The 22,295-nt window shown below is 35.7% G+C and overlaps 1 protein-coding gene across 3 annotated transcripts in view; it reads right to left on the bottom strand.

Moving 5' to 3' along the window:
• Positions 1-22,295, bottom strand: part of LOC149803820 (uncharacterized) — a 101,807-nt gene that overhangs the window by 33,771 nt on the left and 45,741 nt on the right. For all 3 annotated transcript variants that reach the window (XM_089953632.1, XM_089953633.1, XM_089953634.1), the window contains exon 9: positions 352-430. In XM_089953632.1, the coding sequence (XP_089809758.1) occupies positions 352-430 (79 nt within the window). The remainder of the gene's footprint in view (positions 1-351; positions 431-22,295) is intronic.

Genomic DNA, 22,295 nt, shown 5'->3' with positions numbered 1-22,295 from the left:
CCCCATCTCAGTGCAAACCCTACCATAGATTACTGAAATTTCCATGTCTCAGTGCAAACCCTACCATAGATTACTGGGATTTCCTTGTCTCAGTGCAAACCCTACCATAGATTACTGGGATTTGCATGTCTCAGTGCAAACCTTACCATAGATTAATGGGATTTCCTTGTCTCAGTGCAAACCCTATCATATATTACTGGGATCTCCTTGTCTCAGTGCAAATCCTACCATACATTCTATTAATCTCAAGCATTTACTACAGCAATTCATAATGTAGATTCTGCAGTAGAGGCAATCAAATGCTTTACTTAATCCTCTACTGATATAACTTAATAATATTCATAGACGTACCATATCTCTGATTTCTTTCTTCATATAGGATTGCAGGTAAGATAACGCTTTCTTCTGAGATTTACTCTGACAAAGATCTCTGAAAAAAAACAAGAGTAACACATTATATGCCTGCCCTGTGTTTAAAAGTCCTCTGTGTAGATCAACTAAATGTTGCGTGAAGAAACCACTTCTCTTCTTTCCGTCACTGTGACCTTGACCACTGACCCCAAAATTTATAGGCATCTCCCTTAACAAAAGTGTAAGCCAACCACAAAGATTTATCAAGAAATGTGATTCAGATCTAATGTTATTTCGTGGGAAAAAAATTTCTTCTTTGTTAAAATGACCTTAACCTTCTACCTCAAAATCAATATGCTACTTTTAACCAATCGCAAGCCATGTGCAAAGTTTAGTTGAAGTATGTGATTTAAAGCAAATGTTCTTGTGCAAAATTATTTTTATTCTTTCAGCTTGATCTTTGACCCCAAAATCAGTATACTTCTTCACTTACCTCAAGTGCAACCTATGCACAAAGTCTCATAACTGTAGATGGTAGGAACCTGGAGATTTTTTTGTAGAAACCATTCTGACCTTGATCTTTGACCTCAACATTTATAAGTTTCTTCCTCATACTATGCTCAAGCCATCAATAAAGTTTGGCAAATGTAGATATTGGAGAAGTCTAGTCACTGTGGGGAAACCATTTTTCTTTTTTCCATCATAGTGACCTGGACTTTGAGCTTTTGGCACTGAAATTGACAGGCTTTCTCCTTACCCATGTGTAAGCCATCCAAAAAGCTAGGTAACTGCTTATGTGGACAACTTGAGTTATTGAGCAGAAACAAAACTGATAACCGACAGACGGGCAGATGGGAAGACAACATCATAATATAATAAACCATCTTATGGCAGTGTGCATAAAAATTTTATCCTGGGTAAAACTTTTCTCATTTTTATGAAACTTTACATACATGTAATGGCAAATGGGAAAGTCTTAATACTCACAGGTTCAAGAAACTGCTTCTGTGATTTAATGGGGGAACAATTAAAAAACAACAATACCTCACCCCTCAAACAAAAGAAGTTTCAGATTTTTCCCAAGATTAATAGAAAAATTGCAAGGCAAGATAATAATGGTACCTGTTAAACTTTACTGTGTCGACAAAATTTATCAGAGGCAATTGTTCTGGGGTTTCAATAGAAGCCATATTTTTGTTAAGAACTGGCACCAACAACTTCAATATTTCAATTAATTTATTGGGGTGGGGGGTAAAACTAATTTTGATTATGTAATACCACACATAACTCCTAGAACTGCATTGCCATATCTTTTCCTGGTACAAGTCCCCATACAAAGACATTATTTTCTCCTCCAACAACTTTAGAACTATAAATAATTTATTGGGGTGGGGGCAGCAATTAGTAATTGGTGACCTAGAATATACCCTGATTGGGAACTAGGTCTACACAAATCACCATCTTCCAACAGAGATTCCCCAGAAGGACAAGTCTGAGGATGTTGTGCATCAACCAATTGTCTAAGCACTGTAGTATGCATGATAATCCATCAGGACCTTAAATGAGCCACTATTATGCACATTACCCAAGAGTGAAAGGAAAAGCCCAAATTTGGAAGATTGCCTGTCCCAGACAAAACTGCAGGAATTTCATGTGGGCTGGGACGATGGGGATGTGAAGATAAACAATGCAGAAATCTATGGAGACCAGTCATTTGGCCTGAGGTCATTCCTTACTGAGGCAGTTGTCTCCATTGTGAAGTTTTCTTCCAAAAGAAATTTGTTCAAAAAAGAAGGATCAATAGTGAGCCAACCCACCCCCCCTTTAAAAACTAAAAAGATATGAAAATAAAATCCCAGACTTTGCATGCTCTTGACCCTCTCCACTGTTGTACACTTCTTCCCGTAGATACCATTTGGGGTTGGTGGAGCAATATGGGGGTGCTTGAAAAAGGTAGAGATAAGCAGAAGCAAGCCTGGTAACCCTCCCTTGTTGTGGAAAAGATCTATGCATTATCTGAGAGGTCCAACAAAGCCTCCGAACAATGGCTTTAGGGGGAGGGTCCATACAATTTCTCCTCAGGCCCCTTTATCATGAGAAAAATTGGAGAAAGTTTTAAATTATGACTTGATTTCAGTTCTGATGGTTTCCTAATTAAAATGTTTAAAAATGGAGCCATGGAACTTATGATATTGATGGTGTTTCTTCACAATTTTAGCCAGGTCCAGTAATGCAGCCAAGGACAGGTGTTGCTGATCCATCAGATCTTTTGACGCCACTTTAGGGATTAGTTCTCTGAATAACATCACCACATCAAGAAGGGTAGCCTACAAAAAGCTTTATACATGTTTCAGCATGACTGATGTTTGTAAGGCAGTATCCCTATGGAGATAAAGGACCTCTGCAGAAAGTGCCATGCACATCATGTGTGCACGTCTTGATGTCTTGGTGATGGCCAAAAACAATCTTTGCAAGGCAGCTGGATATAATGAAATCCTTCTTCAACGTATTAAAGGACAAAGCTGAAAAAAGGTTGGAATGTGAGGCAATAGCAACTAGTGTCCATCACTTCAGCTCCAAATCCTTGCTGGAAAAACAGGCCCAGGTCCCTGCTAAAATCTCCATCTGGTAGGCATTAGAGTCCAAGGTAGGGTACTTAAGGGAACTTTGGAGTCACCAAAACTAGAAGATTTGGGACAAAGACCGCTGGGTAATAGACAGTAAACCTCATTTACCACTTTATCAAATGACCAGATTCCTTCCTCTGCCTCCTTAATCGAAGAGTCAGAAGGGACCCAAAGAAAGAATTTATGTCAGCCTGCTTTGTGGCAAAACTTGAACACACACACACACACACACACACACACACACACACACCCCCCTTTACACACACATCCTAAGGGCAAAAATCAATTTTTTCTTGATGGGTTTTAGCAGCTGCTTCACTTGACATGACAAGATCAATAAATATGTGCCCAATAACAAATATTATTTTTCAAGTTTGGACCCAAGAAGAGGGATGTGTGCTTATTATGGCATGTTTGCATACAACAATGAATATAGTAGCTTAAAAGTGCATGCTAACTAACTTCTAATCTGATTCAAAAGTACAATTTTAAAGGTTTTACATTATACCTGTTCCACTTATTGTCAACTATAATCTTCATAACAGTTTTCCTTTATTTAAAAATTTGTGCAATCATTTTTAGTTACTGTAATATAAAGTGAATTTTCACCAAGTAATGCAAGTAATAGATTGGATTTTTAAGTGAAAATATGGCAATACCTCATGAATGAACTTTAAAACACATTAAAGTTCATTTTCACTTTTGCCAACTTTATAGCAGAAATGCCCTAACCTCACCCACCCTGCTCCCACCCCATTTATATATCCTGTTACATTGCTAATTTTCATTTAAAACAAGATGCATTTTATCTTGCTTCAGTTTTTACCCCCACCCATTATTTTCTTCATGAAAATGCAATATTATTGTTAAATTTGAATATGAATTATCTTGTGAATTGCCATAAACTGAGGAAAAGTATTCATAGATTTTTTTGTAACATGGTTTATTAATCCAGTTTTTTTTAAGCATGCTTGTGCTCTATACAAGGTCAAGCAGATTTTGAAAGTACTTGTTACTCTGACCTGTGTCTTTAAATGCTAAAACAACCATTTTCTTCAAAAAATTCAGTGCATGATAACAGGATGGAAACAAAATCACTTGACAAAATTTGTTTAAAGCTTTTAATCCTTTTAACTGACATTTTGGAAAAACATCAGCACACTTTAGAAGTGTATAAAGGGTAGCATGGTCTAATCATGTAACATCAGCACACTTTACAATTGTATAAAGGGTAGCATGGTCTAATCATGTAACATCAGCACACTTTACAATTGTATAAAGGGTAGCAAGGTCTAATCATATAACATCAGCACACATTACAAGTGTATAAAGGGTAGCATGGTCTAATCATGTAACATCAGCACACTTTACAAGTGTATAAAGGGTAGCAAGGTCTAATCATGTAACATCAGCACACTTTACAATTGTATAATGGGTAGCATGGTCTAATCATGTAACATCAGCACACTTTACAATTGTATAAAGTGTAGCAAGGTCTAATCATATAACATCAGCACACATTACAAGTGTATAAAGGGTAGCATGGTCTAATCATGTAACATCAGCACACTTTACAAGTGTATAAAGGGTAGCAAGGTCTAATCATGTAACATCAGCACACTTTACAAGTGTATAAAGGGTAGCATGGTCTAATCATGTAACATCAGCACACTTTACAATTGTATAAAGGGTAGCAAGGTCTAATCATGTAACATCAGCACACCTTACAATTGTATAAAGGGTAGCAAGGTCTAATCATGTAACATCAGCACACATTACAAGTGAATAGAGGGTAGAAAGGTCTAATCATATAACATCAGCACACTTTACAATTGTATAAAGGGTAGCAAGGTCTAATCATGTAACATCAGCACACATTACAAGTGAATAGAGGGTAGAAAGGTCTAATCATGTAACATCAGCACACATTACAAGTGAATAGAGGGTAGAAAGGTCTAATCATATAACATCAGCACGCTTTACAAGTGTATAAAGGGTAGAAAGGTCTAATCATGTAACATCAGCACACTTTACAATTGTATAAAGTGTAGCAAGGTCTAATCATATAACATCAGCACACTTTACAAGTGTATAAAGGGTAGCAAGGTCTAATCATGTAACATCAGCACACTTTACAAGTGTATAAAGGGTAGCATGGTCTAATCATGTAACATCAGCACACTTTACAAGTGTATAAAGGGTAGCAAGGTCTAATCATGTAACATCAGCACACTTTACAAGTGTATAAAGGGTAGCATGGTCTAATCATGTAACATCAGCACACTTTACAATTGTATAAAGGGTAGCAAGGTCTAATCATGTAACATCAGCACACCTTACAATTGTATAAAGGGTAGCAAGGTCTAATCATGTAACATCAGCACACATTACAAGTGAATAGAGGGTAGAAAGGTCTAATCATATAACATCAGCACACTTTACAATTGTATAAAGGGTAGCAAGGTCTAATCATGTAACATCAGCACACATTACAAGTGAATAGAGGGTAGAAAGGTCTAATCATGTAACATCAGCACACATTACAAGTGAATAGAGGGTAGAAAGGTCTAATCATATAACATCAGCACGCTTTACAAGTGTATAAAGGGTAGAAAGGTCTAATCATGTAACATCAGCACACTTTACAATTGTATAAAGTGTAGCAAGGTCTAATCATATAACATCAGCACACTTTACAAGTGTATAAAGGGTAGCAAGGTCTAATCATGTAACATCAGCACACTTTAGAAGTGTATAAAGGGTAGCATGGTCTAATCATGTAACATCAGCACACTTTACAAGTGTATAAAGGGTAGCAAGGTCTAATCATGTAACATCAGCACACTTTACAATTGTATAAAGGGTAGCAAGGTCTAATCATGTAACATCAGCACACTTTACAATTGTATAAAGGGTAGCAAGGTCTAATCATGTAACATCAGCACACTTTACAAGTGTATAAAGGGTAGCATGGTCTAATCATGTAACATCAGCACACTTTACAATTGTATAAAGGGTAGCAAGGTCTAATCATGTAACATCAGCACACCTTACAATTGTATAAAGGGTAGCAAGGTCTAATCATGTAACATCAGCACACATTACAAGTGAATAGAGGGTAGAAAGGTCTAATCATATAACATCAGCACACTTTACAATTGTATAAAGGGTAGCAAGGTCTAATCATGTAACATCAGCACACATTACAAGTGAATAGAGGGTAGAAAGGTCTAATCATGTAACATCAGCACACATTACAAGTGAATAGAGGGTAGAAAGGTCTAATCATATAACATCAGCACGCTTTACAAGTGTATAAAGGGTAGAAAGGTCTAATCATGTAACATCAGCACACTTTACAACTGTATAAAGTGTAGCAAGGTCTAATCATATAACATCAGCACACTTTACAATTGTATAAAGGGTAGCAAGGTCTAATCATGTAACATCAGCACACATTACAAGTGAATAGAGGGTAGCAAGGTCTAATCATGTAACATCAGCACACTTTACAATTGTATAAAGGGTAGCAAGGTCTAATCATGTAACATCAGCACACTTTACAATTGTATAAAGGGTAGCAAGGTCTAATCATGTAACATCAGCACACTTTACAAGTGTATAAAGGGTAGCATGGTCTAATCATGTAACATCAGCACACTTTACAATTGTATAAAGGGTAGCAAGGTCTAATCATGTAACATCAGCACACCTTACAATTGTATAAAGGGTAGCAAGGTCTAATCATGTAACATCAGCACACATTACAAGTGAATAGAGGGTAGAAAGGTCTAATCATGTAACATCAGCACACTTTACAATTGTATAAAGGGTAGCAAGGTCTAATCATGTAACATCAGCACACCTTACAATTGTATAAAGGGTAGCAAGGTCTAATCATGTAACATCAGCACACATTACAAGTGAATAGAGGGTAGAAAGGTCTAATCATATAACATCAGCACACTTTACAATTGTATAAAGGGTAGCAAGGTCTAATCATGTAACATCAGCACACATTACAAGTGAATAGAGGGTAGAAAGGTCTAATCATGTAACATCAGCACACATTACAAGTGAATAGAGGGTAGAAAGGTCTAATCATATAACATCAGCACGCTTTACAAGTGTATAAAGGGTAGAAAGGTCTAATCATGTAACATCAGCACACTTTACAACTGTATAAAGTGTAGCAAGGTCTAATCATATAACATCAGCACACTTTACAAGTGTATAAAGGGTTGCAAGGTCTAATCATGTAACATCAGCATGCTTTACAATTGTATAAAGGGTAGCATGGTCTAATCATGTAACATCAGCACACTTTACAAGTGTATAAAGGGTAGCATGGTCTAATCATATAACATCAGCACGCTTTACAATTGTATAAAGGGTAGCATGGTCTAATCATGTAACATCAGCACACTTTACAATTGTATAAAGGGTAGCATGGTCTAATCATATAACATCAGCACGCTTTACAATTGTATAAAGGGTAGCATGGTCTAATCATGTAACATCAGCACACTTTACAAGTGTATAAAGGGTAGCATGGTCTAATCATATAACATCAGCACGCTTTACAATTGTATAAAGGGTAGCATGGTCTAATCATGTAACATCAGCACGCTTTACAATTGTATAAAGGGTAGCATGGTCTAATCATATAACATCAGCACACTTTACAAGTGTATAATGGGTTGCAAGGTCTAATCATATAACATCAGCACACTTTACAATTGTATAAAGGGTAGTATGGTCTAATCATGTAACATCAGCACACTTTACAAGTATATAAAGGGTAGCATGGTCTAATCATATAACATCAGCACACTTTACAATTGTATAAAGGGTAGCATGGTCTAATCATATAACATCAGCACACCTTACAATTGTATAAAGGGTAGCATGGTCTAATCATATAACATCAGCACACTTTACAATTGTATAAAGGGTAGCATGTTCTAATCATGTAACATCAGCACACCTTACAATTGTATAAAGGGTAGCATGGTCTAATCATATAACATCAGCACACCTTACAATTGTATAAAGGGTAGCATGGTCTAATCATGTAACATCAGCACACCTTACAATTGTATAAAGGGTAGCATGGTCTAATCATGTAACATCAGCACACCTTACAATTGTATAAAGGGTAGCATGGTCTAATCATATAACATCAGCACACCTTACAATTGTATAAAGGGTAGCATGGTCTAATCATGTAACATCAGCACACATTACAAGTGAATAGAGGGTAGAAAGGTCTAATCATATAACATCAGCACGCTTTACAAGTGTATAAAGGGTAGAAAGGTCTAATCATGTAACATCAGCACACTTTACAACTGTATAAAGTGTAGCATGGTCTAATCATGTAACATCAGCACACATTACAAGTGAACAGAGGGTAGAAAGGTCTAATCATATAACATCAGCACGCTTTACAAGTGTATAAAGGGTAGAAAGGTCTAATCATGTAACATCAGCACACTTTACAACTGTATAAAGTGTAGCAAGGTCTAATCATATAACATCAGCACACTTTACAAGTGTATAAAGGGTTGCAAGGTCTAATCATGAAACATCAGCATGCTTTACAATTGTATAAAGGGTAGCATGGTCTAATCATGTAACATCAGCACACTTTACAAGTGTATAAAGGGTAGCATGGTCTAATCATATAACATCAGCACGCTTTACAATTGTATAAAGGGTAGCATGGTCTAATCATGTAACATCAGCACACTTTACAATTGTATAAAGGGTAGCATGGTCTAATCATATAACATCAGCACGCTTTACAATTGTATAAAGGGTAGCATGGTCTAATCATGTAACATCAGCACACTTTACAAGTGTATAAAGGGTAGCATGGTCTAATCATATAACATCAGCACGCTTTACAATTGTATAAAGGGTAGCATGGTCTAATCATGTAACATCAGCACGCTTTACAATTGTATAAAGGGTAGCATGGTCTAATCATATAACATCAGCACACTTTACAAGTGTATAATGGGTTGCAAGGTCTAATCATATAACATCAGCACACTTTACAATTGTATAAAGGGTAGTATGGTCTAATCATGTAACATCAGCACACTTTACAAGTATATAAAGGGTAGCATGGTCTAATCATATAACATCAGCACACTTTACAATTGTATAAAGGGTAGCATGGTCTAATCATATAACATCAGCACACTTTACAATTGTATAAAGGGTAGCATGTTCTAATCATGTAACATCAGCACACTTTACAAGTGTATAAAGGGTAGCATGGTCTAATCATGTAACATCAGCACACTTTACAATTGTATAAAGGGTAGCATGTTCTAATCATGTAACATCAGCACACTTTACAATTGCATAAAGGGTAGCAAGGTCTAATCATGTAACATCAGCACACTTTACAAGTGTATAAAGGGTAGCAAGGTCTAATCATGTAACATCAGCACACTTTACAAGTGTATAAAGGGTAGCATGGTCTAATCATATAACATCAGCACGCTTTACAATTGTATAAAGGGTAGCATGGTCTAATCATGTAACATCAGCACACTTTACAATTGTATAAAGGGTAGCATGGTCTAATCATATAACATCAGCACGCTTTACAATTGTATAAAGGGTAGCATGGTCTAATCATGTAACATCAGCACACTTTACAAGTGTATAAAGGGTAGCATGGTCTAATCATATAACATCAGCACGCTTTACAATTGTATAAAGGGTAGCATGGTCTAATCATGTAACATCAGCACGCTTTACAATTGTATAAAGGGTAGCATGGTCTAATCATATAACATCAGCACACTTTACAAGTGTATAATGGGTTGCAAGGTCTAATCATATAACATCAGCACACTTTACAATTGTATAAAGGGTAGTATGGTCTAATCATGTAACATCAGCACACTTTACAAGTATATAAAGGGTAGCATGGTCTAATCATATAACATCAGCACACTTTACAATTGTATAAAGGGTAGCATGGTCTAATCATATAACATCAGCACACTTTACAATTGTATAAAGGGTAGCATGTTCTAATCATGTAACATCAGCACACTTTACAAGTGTATAAAGGGTAGCATGGTCTAATCATGTAACATCAGCACACTTTACAATTGTATAAAGGGTAGCATGTTCTAATCATGTAACATCAGCACACTTTACAATTGCATAAAGGGTAGCAAGGTCTAATCATGTAACATCAGCACACTTTACAAGTGTATAAAGGGTAGCAAGGTCTAATCATGTAACATCAGCACACTTTACAAGTGTATAAAGGGTTGCAAGGTCTAATCATATAACATCAGCACACTTTACAAGTGTATAAAGGGTTGCAAGGTCTAATGTAACATCAGCACACTTTACAAGTGTATAAAGGGTTGCAAGGTCTAATGTAACATCAGCACACTTTACAAGTGTATAAAGGGTTGCAAGGTCTAATCATGTAACATCAGCACACTTTACAATTGTATAATGGGTTGCAAGGTCTAATCATATAACATCAGCACGCTTTACAAGTGTATAAAGGGTTGCAAGGTCTAATCATGTAACATCAGCACACTTTACAAGTGTATAAAGGGTAGCAAGGTCTAATCATATAACATCAGCACACTTTACAAGTGTATAATGGGTAGCAAGGTCTAATCATGTAACATCAGCACACTTTACAAGTGTATAATGGGTAGCAAGGTCTAATCATGTAACATCAGCACACTTTACAAGTGCATAAAGGGTAGCAAGGTCTAATCATGTAACATCAGCACACTTTACAATTGTATAATGGGTAGCAAGGTCTAATCATGTAACATAGCACACTTTACAATTGTATAAAGGGCAGAAAGGTCTAATCATGTAACATCAAAAAAGAAATCACAGAGAAGTAATTTTCAAAAAGTTTCAAATGGCTCAAGTTGGCCACTATCTTGTCCGGCAATGATTTCACTTTTTTTATCAACATGATCAATGTAAATTGCTTTTGTGGGCATTAGCTTCATATTCTGAATAATAAACACGGTCCCAAGTAAATGTACTCACTGACATGAGTAGCAGGTTTTTTTAAAATTTTGTTGATACTATGTCTGATAATTGCAGATGGAGTCCTATATTTCTACAGAAAATTCAATGTTGAGTTTATCAATTCAAAGTTTATAGATATCCAGAAAAAAACTTGTACCCCACAACTGATTATTTAATTCGCAGTATTTACCATATATACTCAGAAATCAGGTCCAACTACAAACAACACAGACTGAGATCTGCTGCTGATATGTGCTGGCAGAATGGGGTCAATGTTGTTTGTTCTACTCATTACTCCTAACTAAGTGCGAAAACCTAGACCTGCTGGCACATTATGCAATTGCAGCTCTGGGTTGCAGTTTAGAATTGGATCCGACTTGGGTGTATAAATGGCAGAAAATTGTTCAAGGATATACATAAAAGTCATTGTCATTTAATGCTTCCTTTGGTTTATTTGGAATTGTAATAATTACTCGTTATATATATATTAACAGTATCAAAGCTAGAGTGATCTCATCTGCTTGCTATTTTAACATTTGCATTTAGGTAATATATCTAAATTATTCAAATGTAAGCACAGGCTTACATCATGTGCATTATTATTCATTACAAATCTGCAACAAATAATTAATACAAAATAAATTTGTATTTTTGTGACCCTATTTAAGATGTATTCCTTCCAAATTTTGTTTTTTGTATGGACTGTTTTTTTTATATAACTTTTTACTATTTACCAGAATGATTTTGTTACTGCAAGTTTTGTTTATTCAGTTTCTGGGTTATCCGAATGTTGTAGACAAACATTAGTAATGATTACAATCAGCAATGCAGATATTTAAAAATGTCAAACTTTCATCACATTGTAAAACTGTATGCACTTTCAAGTACAAACTGCAGCTTTTGATTGAGTTTATTATACTTTCTGAGGTAAAACAATTGTTATATAAGGAAGAAAAAACTTGGATATTCTACCCATCGGTACCGTGACCCTTTTCAGGCTCTCCCCCTTTTCTTGAATCTGGTTTATACTTCTACAAAACCTTCTGAATTATTCTTCATTAGTTGTTGTTGTTGTTGTAGGGTTTAACGCCATTTTCAGCACAAGATAGGCTATACATGGAGGCCAGTATAATTGGTGGAGGAAGAACCCTGGAAAACCCAGGGAAGAACCACCGACCCACGAGAAGCTACTGGCAGGCTTTCTCACGTACCAACGTTAGCCGAGGCTGGACTCGAACTCACGCAGACAGAGGTGAGATGGCAGTGATCCGTAACGGCGAGCGCTTTAGACCACTCGGCCACTCGGGGCCCCTATTCTTCATTAGAGCAGCCACAACATCATTTCATGCCACCATTTTAATTTTCTTTTCTTTTATGGAATACAGCTTTAGGTGGCGCTCACCAGATAATATGTACTTTTGAAAGAGTGACATATGTAAGGTGAAGTAGTTCGCATTTAAAACATGCACAGTGGAGAGAATGTTTGCATACCTCTATGCTACATTGATGTAATGTGGATGATATTTCTTTTGCATATTGTACTTTTGGAAATTTTACATGATTTAAGCACACTGCTAACTAAAATGACTGCTCCCTTGTGTTAAAAAATCAGTCTGAATTAGTCTAAAGTACACTATACATAGCAGCTATTAAAATAGGGAAAATGAATTTTGCCAGACTAGACAATACCAGCTTCTGAAAGTGCAATGAATGAATTACCAAATACATAAAATGTAAAAAAGTTATCGGCTCTTTTTTATACAATTTACCTCTGAAGTTCAGGAAGTGAAAATGACCAAGTAGAGCTAGCACTTTTTTGAAAGGTGCACATCTGAAGTAAGGCCAAGCTGTATACTCTATAACCCATTGTACACCCATCAATCATACACCAAAATAAAGGGAATTAAAGGTTCTTTGCATTATACCTAAGATATACAAGGTCTTTTTTAAATAGCCAATATAACCAGTGAGGAAAGCCAGGGACATTCTTTTTCTTTAAAATCCTGACCCTATGCAAAATGGAATTCCCTTTTAGTCTTACATATATTTTTTGCAGGTGAGTAAATAGATGACCTGTGTTTTGTAGAGTGTCTTCTTATTTCTGAGGCTTCTTTGAGGTTGGTGTTTTCCAAGCACTGACAAAATCGAGAGAATTGGCGAATCTTGGGCATAGATTAATTTCTATTTCTCAAGCAATTTTCCTTTTAAGGCCACCCTCTTGCAGCTAGTTAGATACCTTTTTAACTTCACATACTTGGAAAGAAGTTTTCTCACTTCTTAATAAAGTGGAATTGATTGGGATGGTAGTAGCAAACGCTTCACTTCTGGGCATTCTGTAAATGGTTCTTCCAGTTTTCTCAATTTGTTCTAAGACTCATTTCTACTAACAATGGTATATGTAGAAGAGCTGGACAAGAGAAATGATGCACTCTCATATGGATTTCATGGGCTCTCAATGGTTTTGGGATCATGTAGATTGGATCCCCGCAGAGGGTTGCCTTCACTTCCTATAAAATATAAACTTAAGGAATATAATGACTGTTTGGATGTAGAGGCGAGCCCTCCAGTCTGCTGGGGTGTACTAGCCACCCACTGTCCTGACTGGTTTCGTTACTATTGTAACTCATCAGAGGGAAAAATGAGAGTTGATTTGTTTGTTGAACTAATCACTTTGTTATGTCAGTGTGAGGTTCATATACCCCTTTGTTGCCAGTGTCACTGCTTGTGAGGTCATGTGACTAGTATTGTCGCAACTTACAGCTGTAGCTGTATCAGCCAGGTTCTGAAATAAACCATTGTCTCATAGCCAGGTTTTGGATACAAAGAGAAATATGATTTTAAGAATTTTTATTTTAATTTACAGAAACTTAGTTCTATTAGTTAATTTATGTAATGCAAAACATAATACTGCCATACTGTTATATTAGACAAAGATCACTTCAGTTTATGAGATTGATATTCTTTTCTTTAGAAGATTTTTCTGCAGTCACTGCAAGATATTCTGATACCAAAAAGTGTGATCTTGACATGTCACAATAAAGACTGGAGATGTTTGATTTTTTAATATTCAATTTATCTGATCACAACATAAATTGTGTTAAATATCAGATAATAGAAAGTCTTCATATTGATTATGGTGGTAGCCAAGAGGTGGAAGGGTATTTAAAACAGGACCCAGATAAGTCAACATTAAGACACAACATTTCAATTAAAATCAATACTGCTGCCATAATGATGTGTCCAACTCTAAGAACTTCTTTCTGCTCTGTTTTCTTGCCAATTGTACAATATTATATTGTATTTTGTGCTGAAATCAAAATTAACTGCATATATTAAATTATTACCAGTATATAAGCTATAATAGAGATCTCTGCCTGACATTTAAAAACTTAAGAAAAGGGCAGCACGTTATTTTGGATGTATTGATTAATTACTCATCAAAAATATTGTTACAGAATTAAAATGGCTTCCAATCTATATAAAAGGATCAACTGTCACAAGGTAATTATTGTACATATACTCATCTACATGGAGCTGCACCAGAGGATCTACAGGATTTGTTCAGGCCTTTTTCAACACATTACCAATTGAGATTAACATCATATGGAAATCTTCATCCACCAAAACTAAAACCTGAGCAATTTTAGAAAAGCTTCCAATACTCTGGTACAGTTCAGCTTCCAGTGAATGTAAAGTCTCCAGAAAATATGCTGGTATTTTAATAAGAGATATATTGAGTGAGTACTAATAGATTATAACAGCTTTTAGTGTTTTTAATAATGTACATATACTTCTCCTTTGGAGGCCAACTAGGGATGACGGTCTCTGACTAAGCAAGTCCTCTACAAATAAATTATTATTTTTATTATTGTATTAAGAAATGTTGATTTGTGTCAGAGATGCCAACATATTTGCATGTCTTAACAAGATCTATGATACCTAAGTGTTCTGAATTTTCTCACCATTTATTAATCACTGTAAATTATTTTTATACCGAATCTCAGTTAAAGATATGGGTCACATATTGGACAAGAATAGAATGTGATCTCAATTGTGTGTGTGTGTGTTCACTTTGCATTTGCATTTTAGATTAATTTATTATTGTCTTGTACTTACAATGTTTGATGGGTTGTAGTGATCAAAACTGATATGACTGTCCATTTACCCTATGTCTTGACAAAAGAGCCTCATGTAAATGTATGTAATTAAGATTATAATTGGAACAATTATGTAGCTTAAATAAGGAAACGCTGGGCTAGCCTTGTGATATCAATTAAGTATCTTCTGTGTGATGAAGGGCAGAATTTATGCAGACACATTTCAAACTAAATTTATTTGGTAATTAAAAAAATATTAGGAACTTATAAATTTCATTGCCCATCAAACCTGGAGAACTAAATCCCTTTGTTTTGCAAGTAAAAATTTCATGCATGTAGCAAAATGTGTACATAGCAAAATGAACAAAAACTTAAATTTTGATGCCATTTTCTTTAGATCATTATTACCTGGCTAGTAGGTAACAAAAGATATTGTTGCAAGTCCCCACCCTCAGTCATTTAGCTAACAAAATTTGGACAAAGGGAGATAATTCAGATGTTTTGACCTGCAATATACTTTTCATTGCACATTTCTGCCCACCTTTTGTCTCCTTATCAACAAAATTTTAATATTTTATTGCATTACATATATAATTATGTGCTTGTTTAAACTTTACAAAACATAGTTTTTATTTAAAATGTTCATTATGTTCTTACAGGTATAACTGATTTTGTTTCATGCCTGGAAAATGACCATAACCTGCCAATATCATGAGCAATTTTTTTTTATAATAATTTTTTAAAAACAAATATTCAAGTGATACAACTAGGACTTGCCAACAAAAACTGAATGTACCTTGTTTTTCATGCTTCAGTTAATGTGTTATAACTCTACTAGATTTGGGTTACCCTTTTTTGGTAACACTTAAAGAAAATAAGATTTAGTGTAATACAGTAAATGCTGTAAACATTTGAAACCTGTAATAATTAAAACATATGAATACATTTAGGAGTAATAATTTTAATTTTCCTGTATTAATTCAAATGTTTTTTTTTGTAAAACAACTACAAAATATTCTCACACACATAATAAACATAACTTTTCTGACTAAAATCACAATATTTCATAACATATAACATTGGCTCTACTTTTCACATGTTCAATACATTAACTTTTTTAGATTATGACAATAAAACATGGCTTTATTTGCTGTGTCCTTTATTACCCCATCTAGTGTTAAAGTTGACATTCCTGGCTAACACACCCACCACAGGAAGGTCAAAATTGTAATTTAATTGATTAAATATAGTTTGAGTAATACAAAGTGCATCCTTCTCTTTCCCCTTTTTGGGCCCCTCTTTGTCTGCTAGGGTTTCTCTGCCCAGACATGATGTCAGTGCAGGCAGTATATGTTAATAAGCTAGTAACTAAATTTAGTAGACTGTTTTTACAAGTATGATTACAGTCAAAACTTGTTATGTAATGGTAATAAAATTACAAAACAAAACAACATATATATTTGTAAAAATATATGTTAACATGAGAAAAAAATGTGATAAATAAGTATGTTTTCACCATCTGATGAAAGTATCAACACACATGAACATGTATCAGCTGGTGAATCCAAAAAATTACTTTTTGTGAAATTTCTTTGTTCAATAAATTAATGATAAGTGAACTATTCCTTTATTTAGCTATTAAGCAAGACAAGAAAAGGACAGAACAAATACAAATACTGTTTTTTTTTGGTAATATTTTAAATAAAAATGTGTTAATTTTTAGAAGTGGCAGATTTCAACAATAAAACACTGTGATTGACAGCCTTACAAAAGTATTTTTATCCCACCACAGGTAGAATTACATGTATGTTAACCCTTTACCTCATAGAGCATAGTGACAAAGTGCAGCTCGCTATACATAGAACACAGGTTACCTAGTCGACCGCATACGCATAGCTTGCCTGTGAACTATTAAGCAATGTAGTGTATGTTACGTTTAACAGCAATTTTAACCATTTTACATTTTTGGTACACATCTATTACATGTGGAACAATTTAAGAGTAAAGTCCGATTGTTATAGCTGTGTAATTATTTATCACGGAAGAATTTGTTATGTGCTTTAAAATCTGGAGAGAATTCGTTCACCGTCATGTCAGTGCGGCCGTGTGACCAACCGTAGAGCTGCCATTTCTCGTACTCGAAATTTACAAGTTTTTCATCTGTGTCTACATCACTAAGTCATCTAAATTTGATAATTTATAAAAACTAATTGCAGCCTATATCAATATCAGAGCCTTAACTTAGGTTATTGAATCTTTCATAGTTGTGATTCTAATCATGAAAACTTCGTAAGTACTGAATGAAATCCGCGACCGCCATTTTGGAGAGTGGAGATTACGACCCAGTTACTTTAAATAGCAGATATCGACCAGTACATAAACAGTGACCATGTGATCTGACGTAATTGTCATTCACAGAAATGAATGTAGTATCTAATAAGGGGTTTTCCCCGAAGGTGGCGCTACGAAAACCGGCTTAAAATGGCTGATGTTTACAGCAGACGTCAAAAGGCGCTTCTATGGGACTTTTGTAGAAGCGTCAAAAGTCGCTTTGATGCGACTTTTGTAGAGGCGTCCAAAGACGGTTGTATGAGGTAATGGGTTAAAGCCAACTGAGCACTAATTTTAGGTAACCAAGGCAACATGTTCCCCATTCAATGGTCACATCTTTGGCTTTGTACACAAAGTTTACAGCTTTGACAGAAGCATGGTATGTGGACAATCTTCATAAGGGTAAGGGGCAAATATTTGGGTACATATTAATAGTTACTAGTCTTTAAACAACTTGAAAATTAAATAAAAAGCAGCATTTCATCAGTGCAATCAATTTTTCTCAGACAAATTAGATTTTTGACAGGCCTGACAAGCACTTCAATCAGAATATAGGAGAAGCCAGATCTGTAATTAGAGGGGACCCTGGTGTCAGGCCATCAGAATTGTTTTTAGCACTGACCACTTTATATGGCTTTGGCAAGACAGGTGATACAAACATTAAAATGCAGCTAATTTTCACAGGCTGACCACACAAATCAAGTGCAATAGCTAATTAAATGTTGCAAGGAAGGAACATTATAACAAAGTCTATTATCTAATACATATTAGAAATCTGGCCAGAGAATTTAAACTCAGATGTTAAAATGAAGGGAATGCTGTATCCAAAAATGTTATAAACAATTTGTACTGTATATAATCTATTGTTGTTGGTGGTATTGGTGGGTTTAAAGCCATTTTTCAGCACAGGATAGGCTATACATGGCGGCCAGTATTAATGATGGAGAAAGAATCCAGGAAAATCCCAGAATGAACCACCGACCCACAAGGAGCTACTGGCAAACTTTCTCACATACCCATACTGGCCAAATTGGAGACTCGAACGCATGCAGACAGAGGTGAGATGGCAGTGATCCATAACAGACAGCGCTTTAGACCACTCGGGGGCCCCTGTATATAATCAATACAAAAGCATATCTAAATAATGGAAAGCACTGAATGCAAACAATTTAAATTTTAAAAACTTTTGATGAAATTAGTTGTACCATTTGATTATTTAAAGCTCTCTTGAAAACAAACAACAGTAAAATAGTTCCACCATGTCAGTCAATTTTACTTAGGACCTCCTTATGTCTTTACTGTGGGAGTACAAACTGACATGGGAGTACAAACTGACATGGGAATACAAACTGACGTGGGAGTACTGACATGGGAGTACAAACTGACATAGGAGTACAAACTGACATGGGAGTACAAACTGACGTAGGAGTACAAACTGACATGGGAATACAAACTGACATAGGAGTACAAACTGACGTAGGAGTACAAACTGACGTAGGAGTACAAACTGACATGGGAGTACAAACTGACAGAGTCACACAAAAGAGGCAAAGCAGTTGAGAATATATACTGGTAGGAAATCTCAGCTTTGATAAGTACGTGTTAGTGTTTGCTTAAATCTTTACGTTAGCTTAGTTATTTAAAACAATCAGTCTGCAAAATCCTTCAATATCTTTTTTGATAATTAAGAAAGATTTTCGGCGGGGGTGGGTGGGGTGGGGATAGGGCAAATAATGAAACTATTAATTTGGAGTTGGTTTGATTTTCAGGGATAACTCTGCTCATCCATTAAATGTAAAGGTTATTGTGGTGAATCCATCGGAAAGGGACTTTACTCCAATTGCCTTGGCACCAAATAAACTACTTGTGTTGTTGTGCTGTAAAACATCAAATTAACTGTAAAGGACAAATCAAAGTTTTTTTTTAAAAATATATCAAGTAGTCTCATTTCAAGTGGTAGTGTGGGGAGATTGTTAGTGGCTTATACTGTACGTAAATTATGCCTTTTTTCATTTTAAAGTAGAATAGTTCATTTGTTTAACATTCCAGCATCAGAAACTCTAATTTACAAGGAAAGTAATTTCAACCCCATCAAAGCTATAGTGTTTCTTCACACATAATGGACATGTAAGTAGTAGTTACTCGGAGTTTACATAGGTGTCTAAAGCTTTGTATATTTTGTTTTATCATACATTTAGGTATATTAGCTATAAAGTTTATGATACAAAATCTCAGATTCTGGCAAACTGCTACTGTGTTTGGGAAGAATACTTTAAATGGCAGCAGCTATAAATACAATACAGTTCTTTGTTTCTTAAGTAAACACAGACAAGATGTTGTAAGTTTGTGCATGTGTAATTTTCTGTTTTTCCAATAAATATATTAGATACCACATGGCGTTTTTATTTATCTTCATAAATGCTACCATAATGTCTGGAAACTAAGACTTTCTGCCCCCCCCTCCCCCGCCATCCCCAAAGCATTTTCTTCCTATGATGTAATTAAATTATAAGGTGATGCTATTTCATTTCTGATGCAAGTTTTGTGTTCACATTGTCACAGAATTGTACATATCCTTTCATTTTTTAAATACATGTACTCAGGTTTCGTTTTTTGTGTACAACAATACCCGAGGGTGATTTATGTATATTCTATAAAGATTTTGAAATAGCGAGTTTGATTCATCTTATGCCGCACGTGCAAAGTGCTTTCAGTGGGAAGAAAGGAATACTTCGAGTGCATGGATGATGTATTGCAGCATCGTCTGTGTATAAATACCTCACCGAAGGCCAAAATCTTTACATTATGGAACGTCTTGTCAGTGAGCAGTCTACTTTAGGGACCTACACATCTTTAGCTGTAGAGGTATGCGAGTTATTAATTTTTTGTGTATATGTTAAAACTATTGCACTACAATGTTTTATTTTCGTATATTTTCTATGTAGCTTTGGCTTTTGTAGTATCATGCAAATATTTTCTATTCTTGTTTGTGACTTAGCAAAAGATTTATATTAGCACTATATAAAGTTGCATTTTTAAGAAACGTTTAGTACTGTAGGATTCTTGTGGGGCACGGTTGGGTTCACTTCTGAACTTGTGCATTGTTTTGTAATTATTGTGCCGATAATTAATTTGATAACTGCCTGCATTTATTGCTCGACAAACATGCACCAGCTACCAATTGCAGAGTATCAATTCAAAAGTGTTCTCCATGGTATGGCAGTGTTAGGGACCAGCTTTGCACTCCTAAAAGAGACCACCATAAAGCTGAGAGGCTTTGGCTTTCAACCAGACTCACTATTCATAAGCAGATCTATGAAGCCGCTAAGAAGAATGTCACAAATATAGTCCATGCAGCGAAATCAGCCCACTACACTACTAAGATCATGGAAAGTTCCAGCTGCAAAGAGCTCTTCAAGATTACTAACAAGCTAATGTCAAGGAACAAATCAACACCACTTCCAACTACCTTCTCTCCAGTCGACCTTCCAGAAATGTTTGCAACTTTCTTCCGTGACAAAGTACAAACCATTAGAGATAAGCTTGACACCACAATTTCAATTGACTCGTCGTCACCATTCAGTTGGGATACAGAATTTGAGTGGCAACCATTCACAGCATTTAAACCTGTCTCTGTGGATTTTGTACGTACAATCGTGATGAAGAGTGCACCAAAGTCATGTGAACTTGATCCAATTCCAACATCACTGCTCCTTGAGTGCTTAGATCAAGTATTGCCTTCACTAACTGAAGCTATTAATACCTCTCTCTCATCAGGGGAATTCCCATCATTTTTCAAAACTGCCATTGTAAAGCCTCTGCTGAAGAAACCAACACTAAACCATAACGACTTGAAGAACTACCGCCCAGTTTCTAATCTCCCATTCATACAAAAAATCTTAGAAAAGGTTGTTCTACCCCAACTTGTATCACATCTGAATTCCAACAGTCTTTCTATCAATGTACAATCTGCATATCGCCCTTGTCACAGTACTGAAACTATTCTTCTAAAAGTAGTTAATGACATTCTCTCTGCTTTGGATAGCGGAAACATTACACTCCTTACCCTCCTTGATTTGTCTGCAGCATTTGACAAAATAGACCATGATATATTACTTCAACGTCTCCAGCATGTATTTGGCATTCATCATACAGCCTTACTGTGGTTCAAGTCCTACTTGGTCAACAGGACACAAATTGTGTCTGTAAATGGAATACAATCCAGCCCAGTTGATCTATGTTGTGGTGTTTCACAGGGGTCTGTCCTTGGACCTGTTCTCTTCATTCTATACACTCATTCATTCTCAAGTGTTATAGATCATCATCCAGTGTCTCACCAATTATACACTGATGACACCCAAATATACAAATCTAGCCACCCAACTGAATTTGATGCTACCATCCAAGGTGTACAGAGGAGCATTTCTGATGTGAAATCATGGATGACATGTAACAAGCTGCAGATGAATGATGATAAAACTGAGGCCATTCTGATCACAACACAAAGACTTTCTCATTCACATCCTTTACCTCAAACAATAAATATCTGCAACATCAACATTAAATTCACACAATCAGTCCAAAACCTAGGTGTTACTCTAGACAGTACTCTCACACTGCACCAACATATCATGAACATATGCAAGGCTGCATATCTTGAACTAAGATGCATTAGCTCCATTCACGAACATCTTTCAGTTGATGCCATTAGTACTTTCAAGACTGGACTATTGTAACTCAATTCTGTCTGGTTCATCTCAATATCTACTCCAGAAACTTCAAATGTTCAAAACACAGCTGCTTGGATCATACTTAGAGTACCACGATCAGAGCACACCTCCTCGCTGCTCTG

This window comes from Sinohyriopsis cumingii, chromosome 3, assembly GCF_028554795.1.
Source record: "Sinohyriopsis cumingii isolate HCF-2022 chromosome 3, ASM2855479v2, whole genome shotgun sequence".
In the NCBI taxonomy this organism is placed as follows: Eukaryota; Metazoa; Mollusca; class Bivalvia; order Unionida; family Unionidae; genus Sinohyriopsis; species Sinohyriopsis cumingii.
Note: the sequence above shows the minus strand (reverse complement) of the source record. Positions and strands in the feature narration are given on the sequence as shown.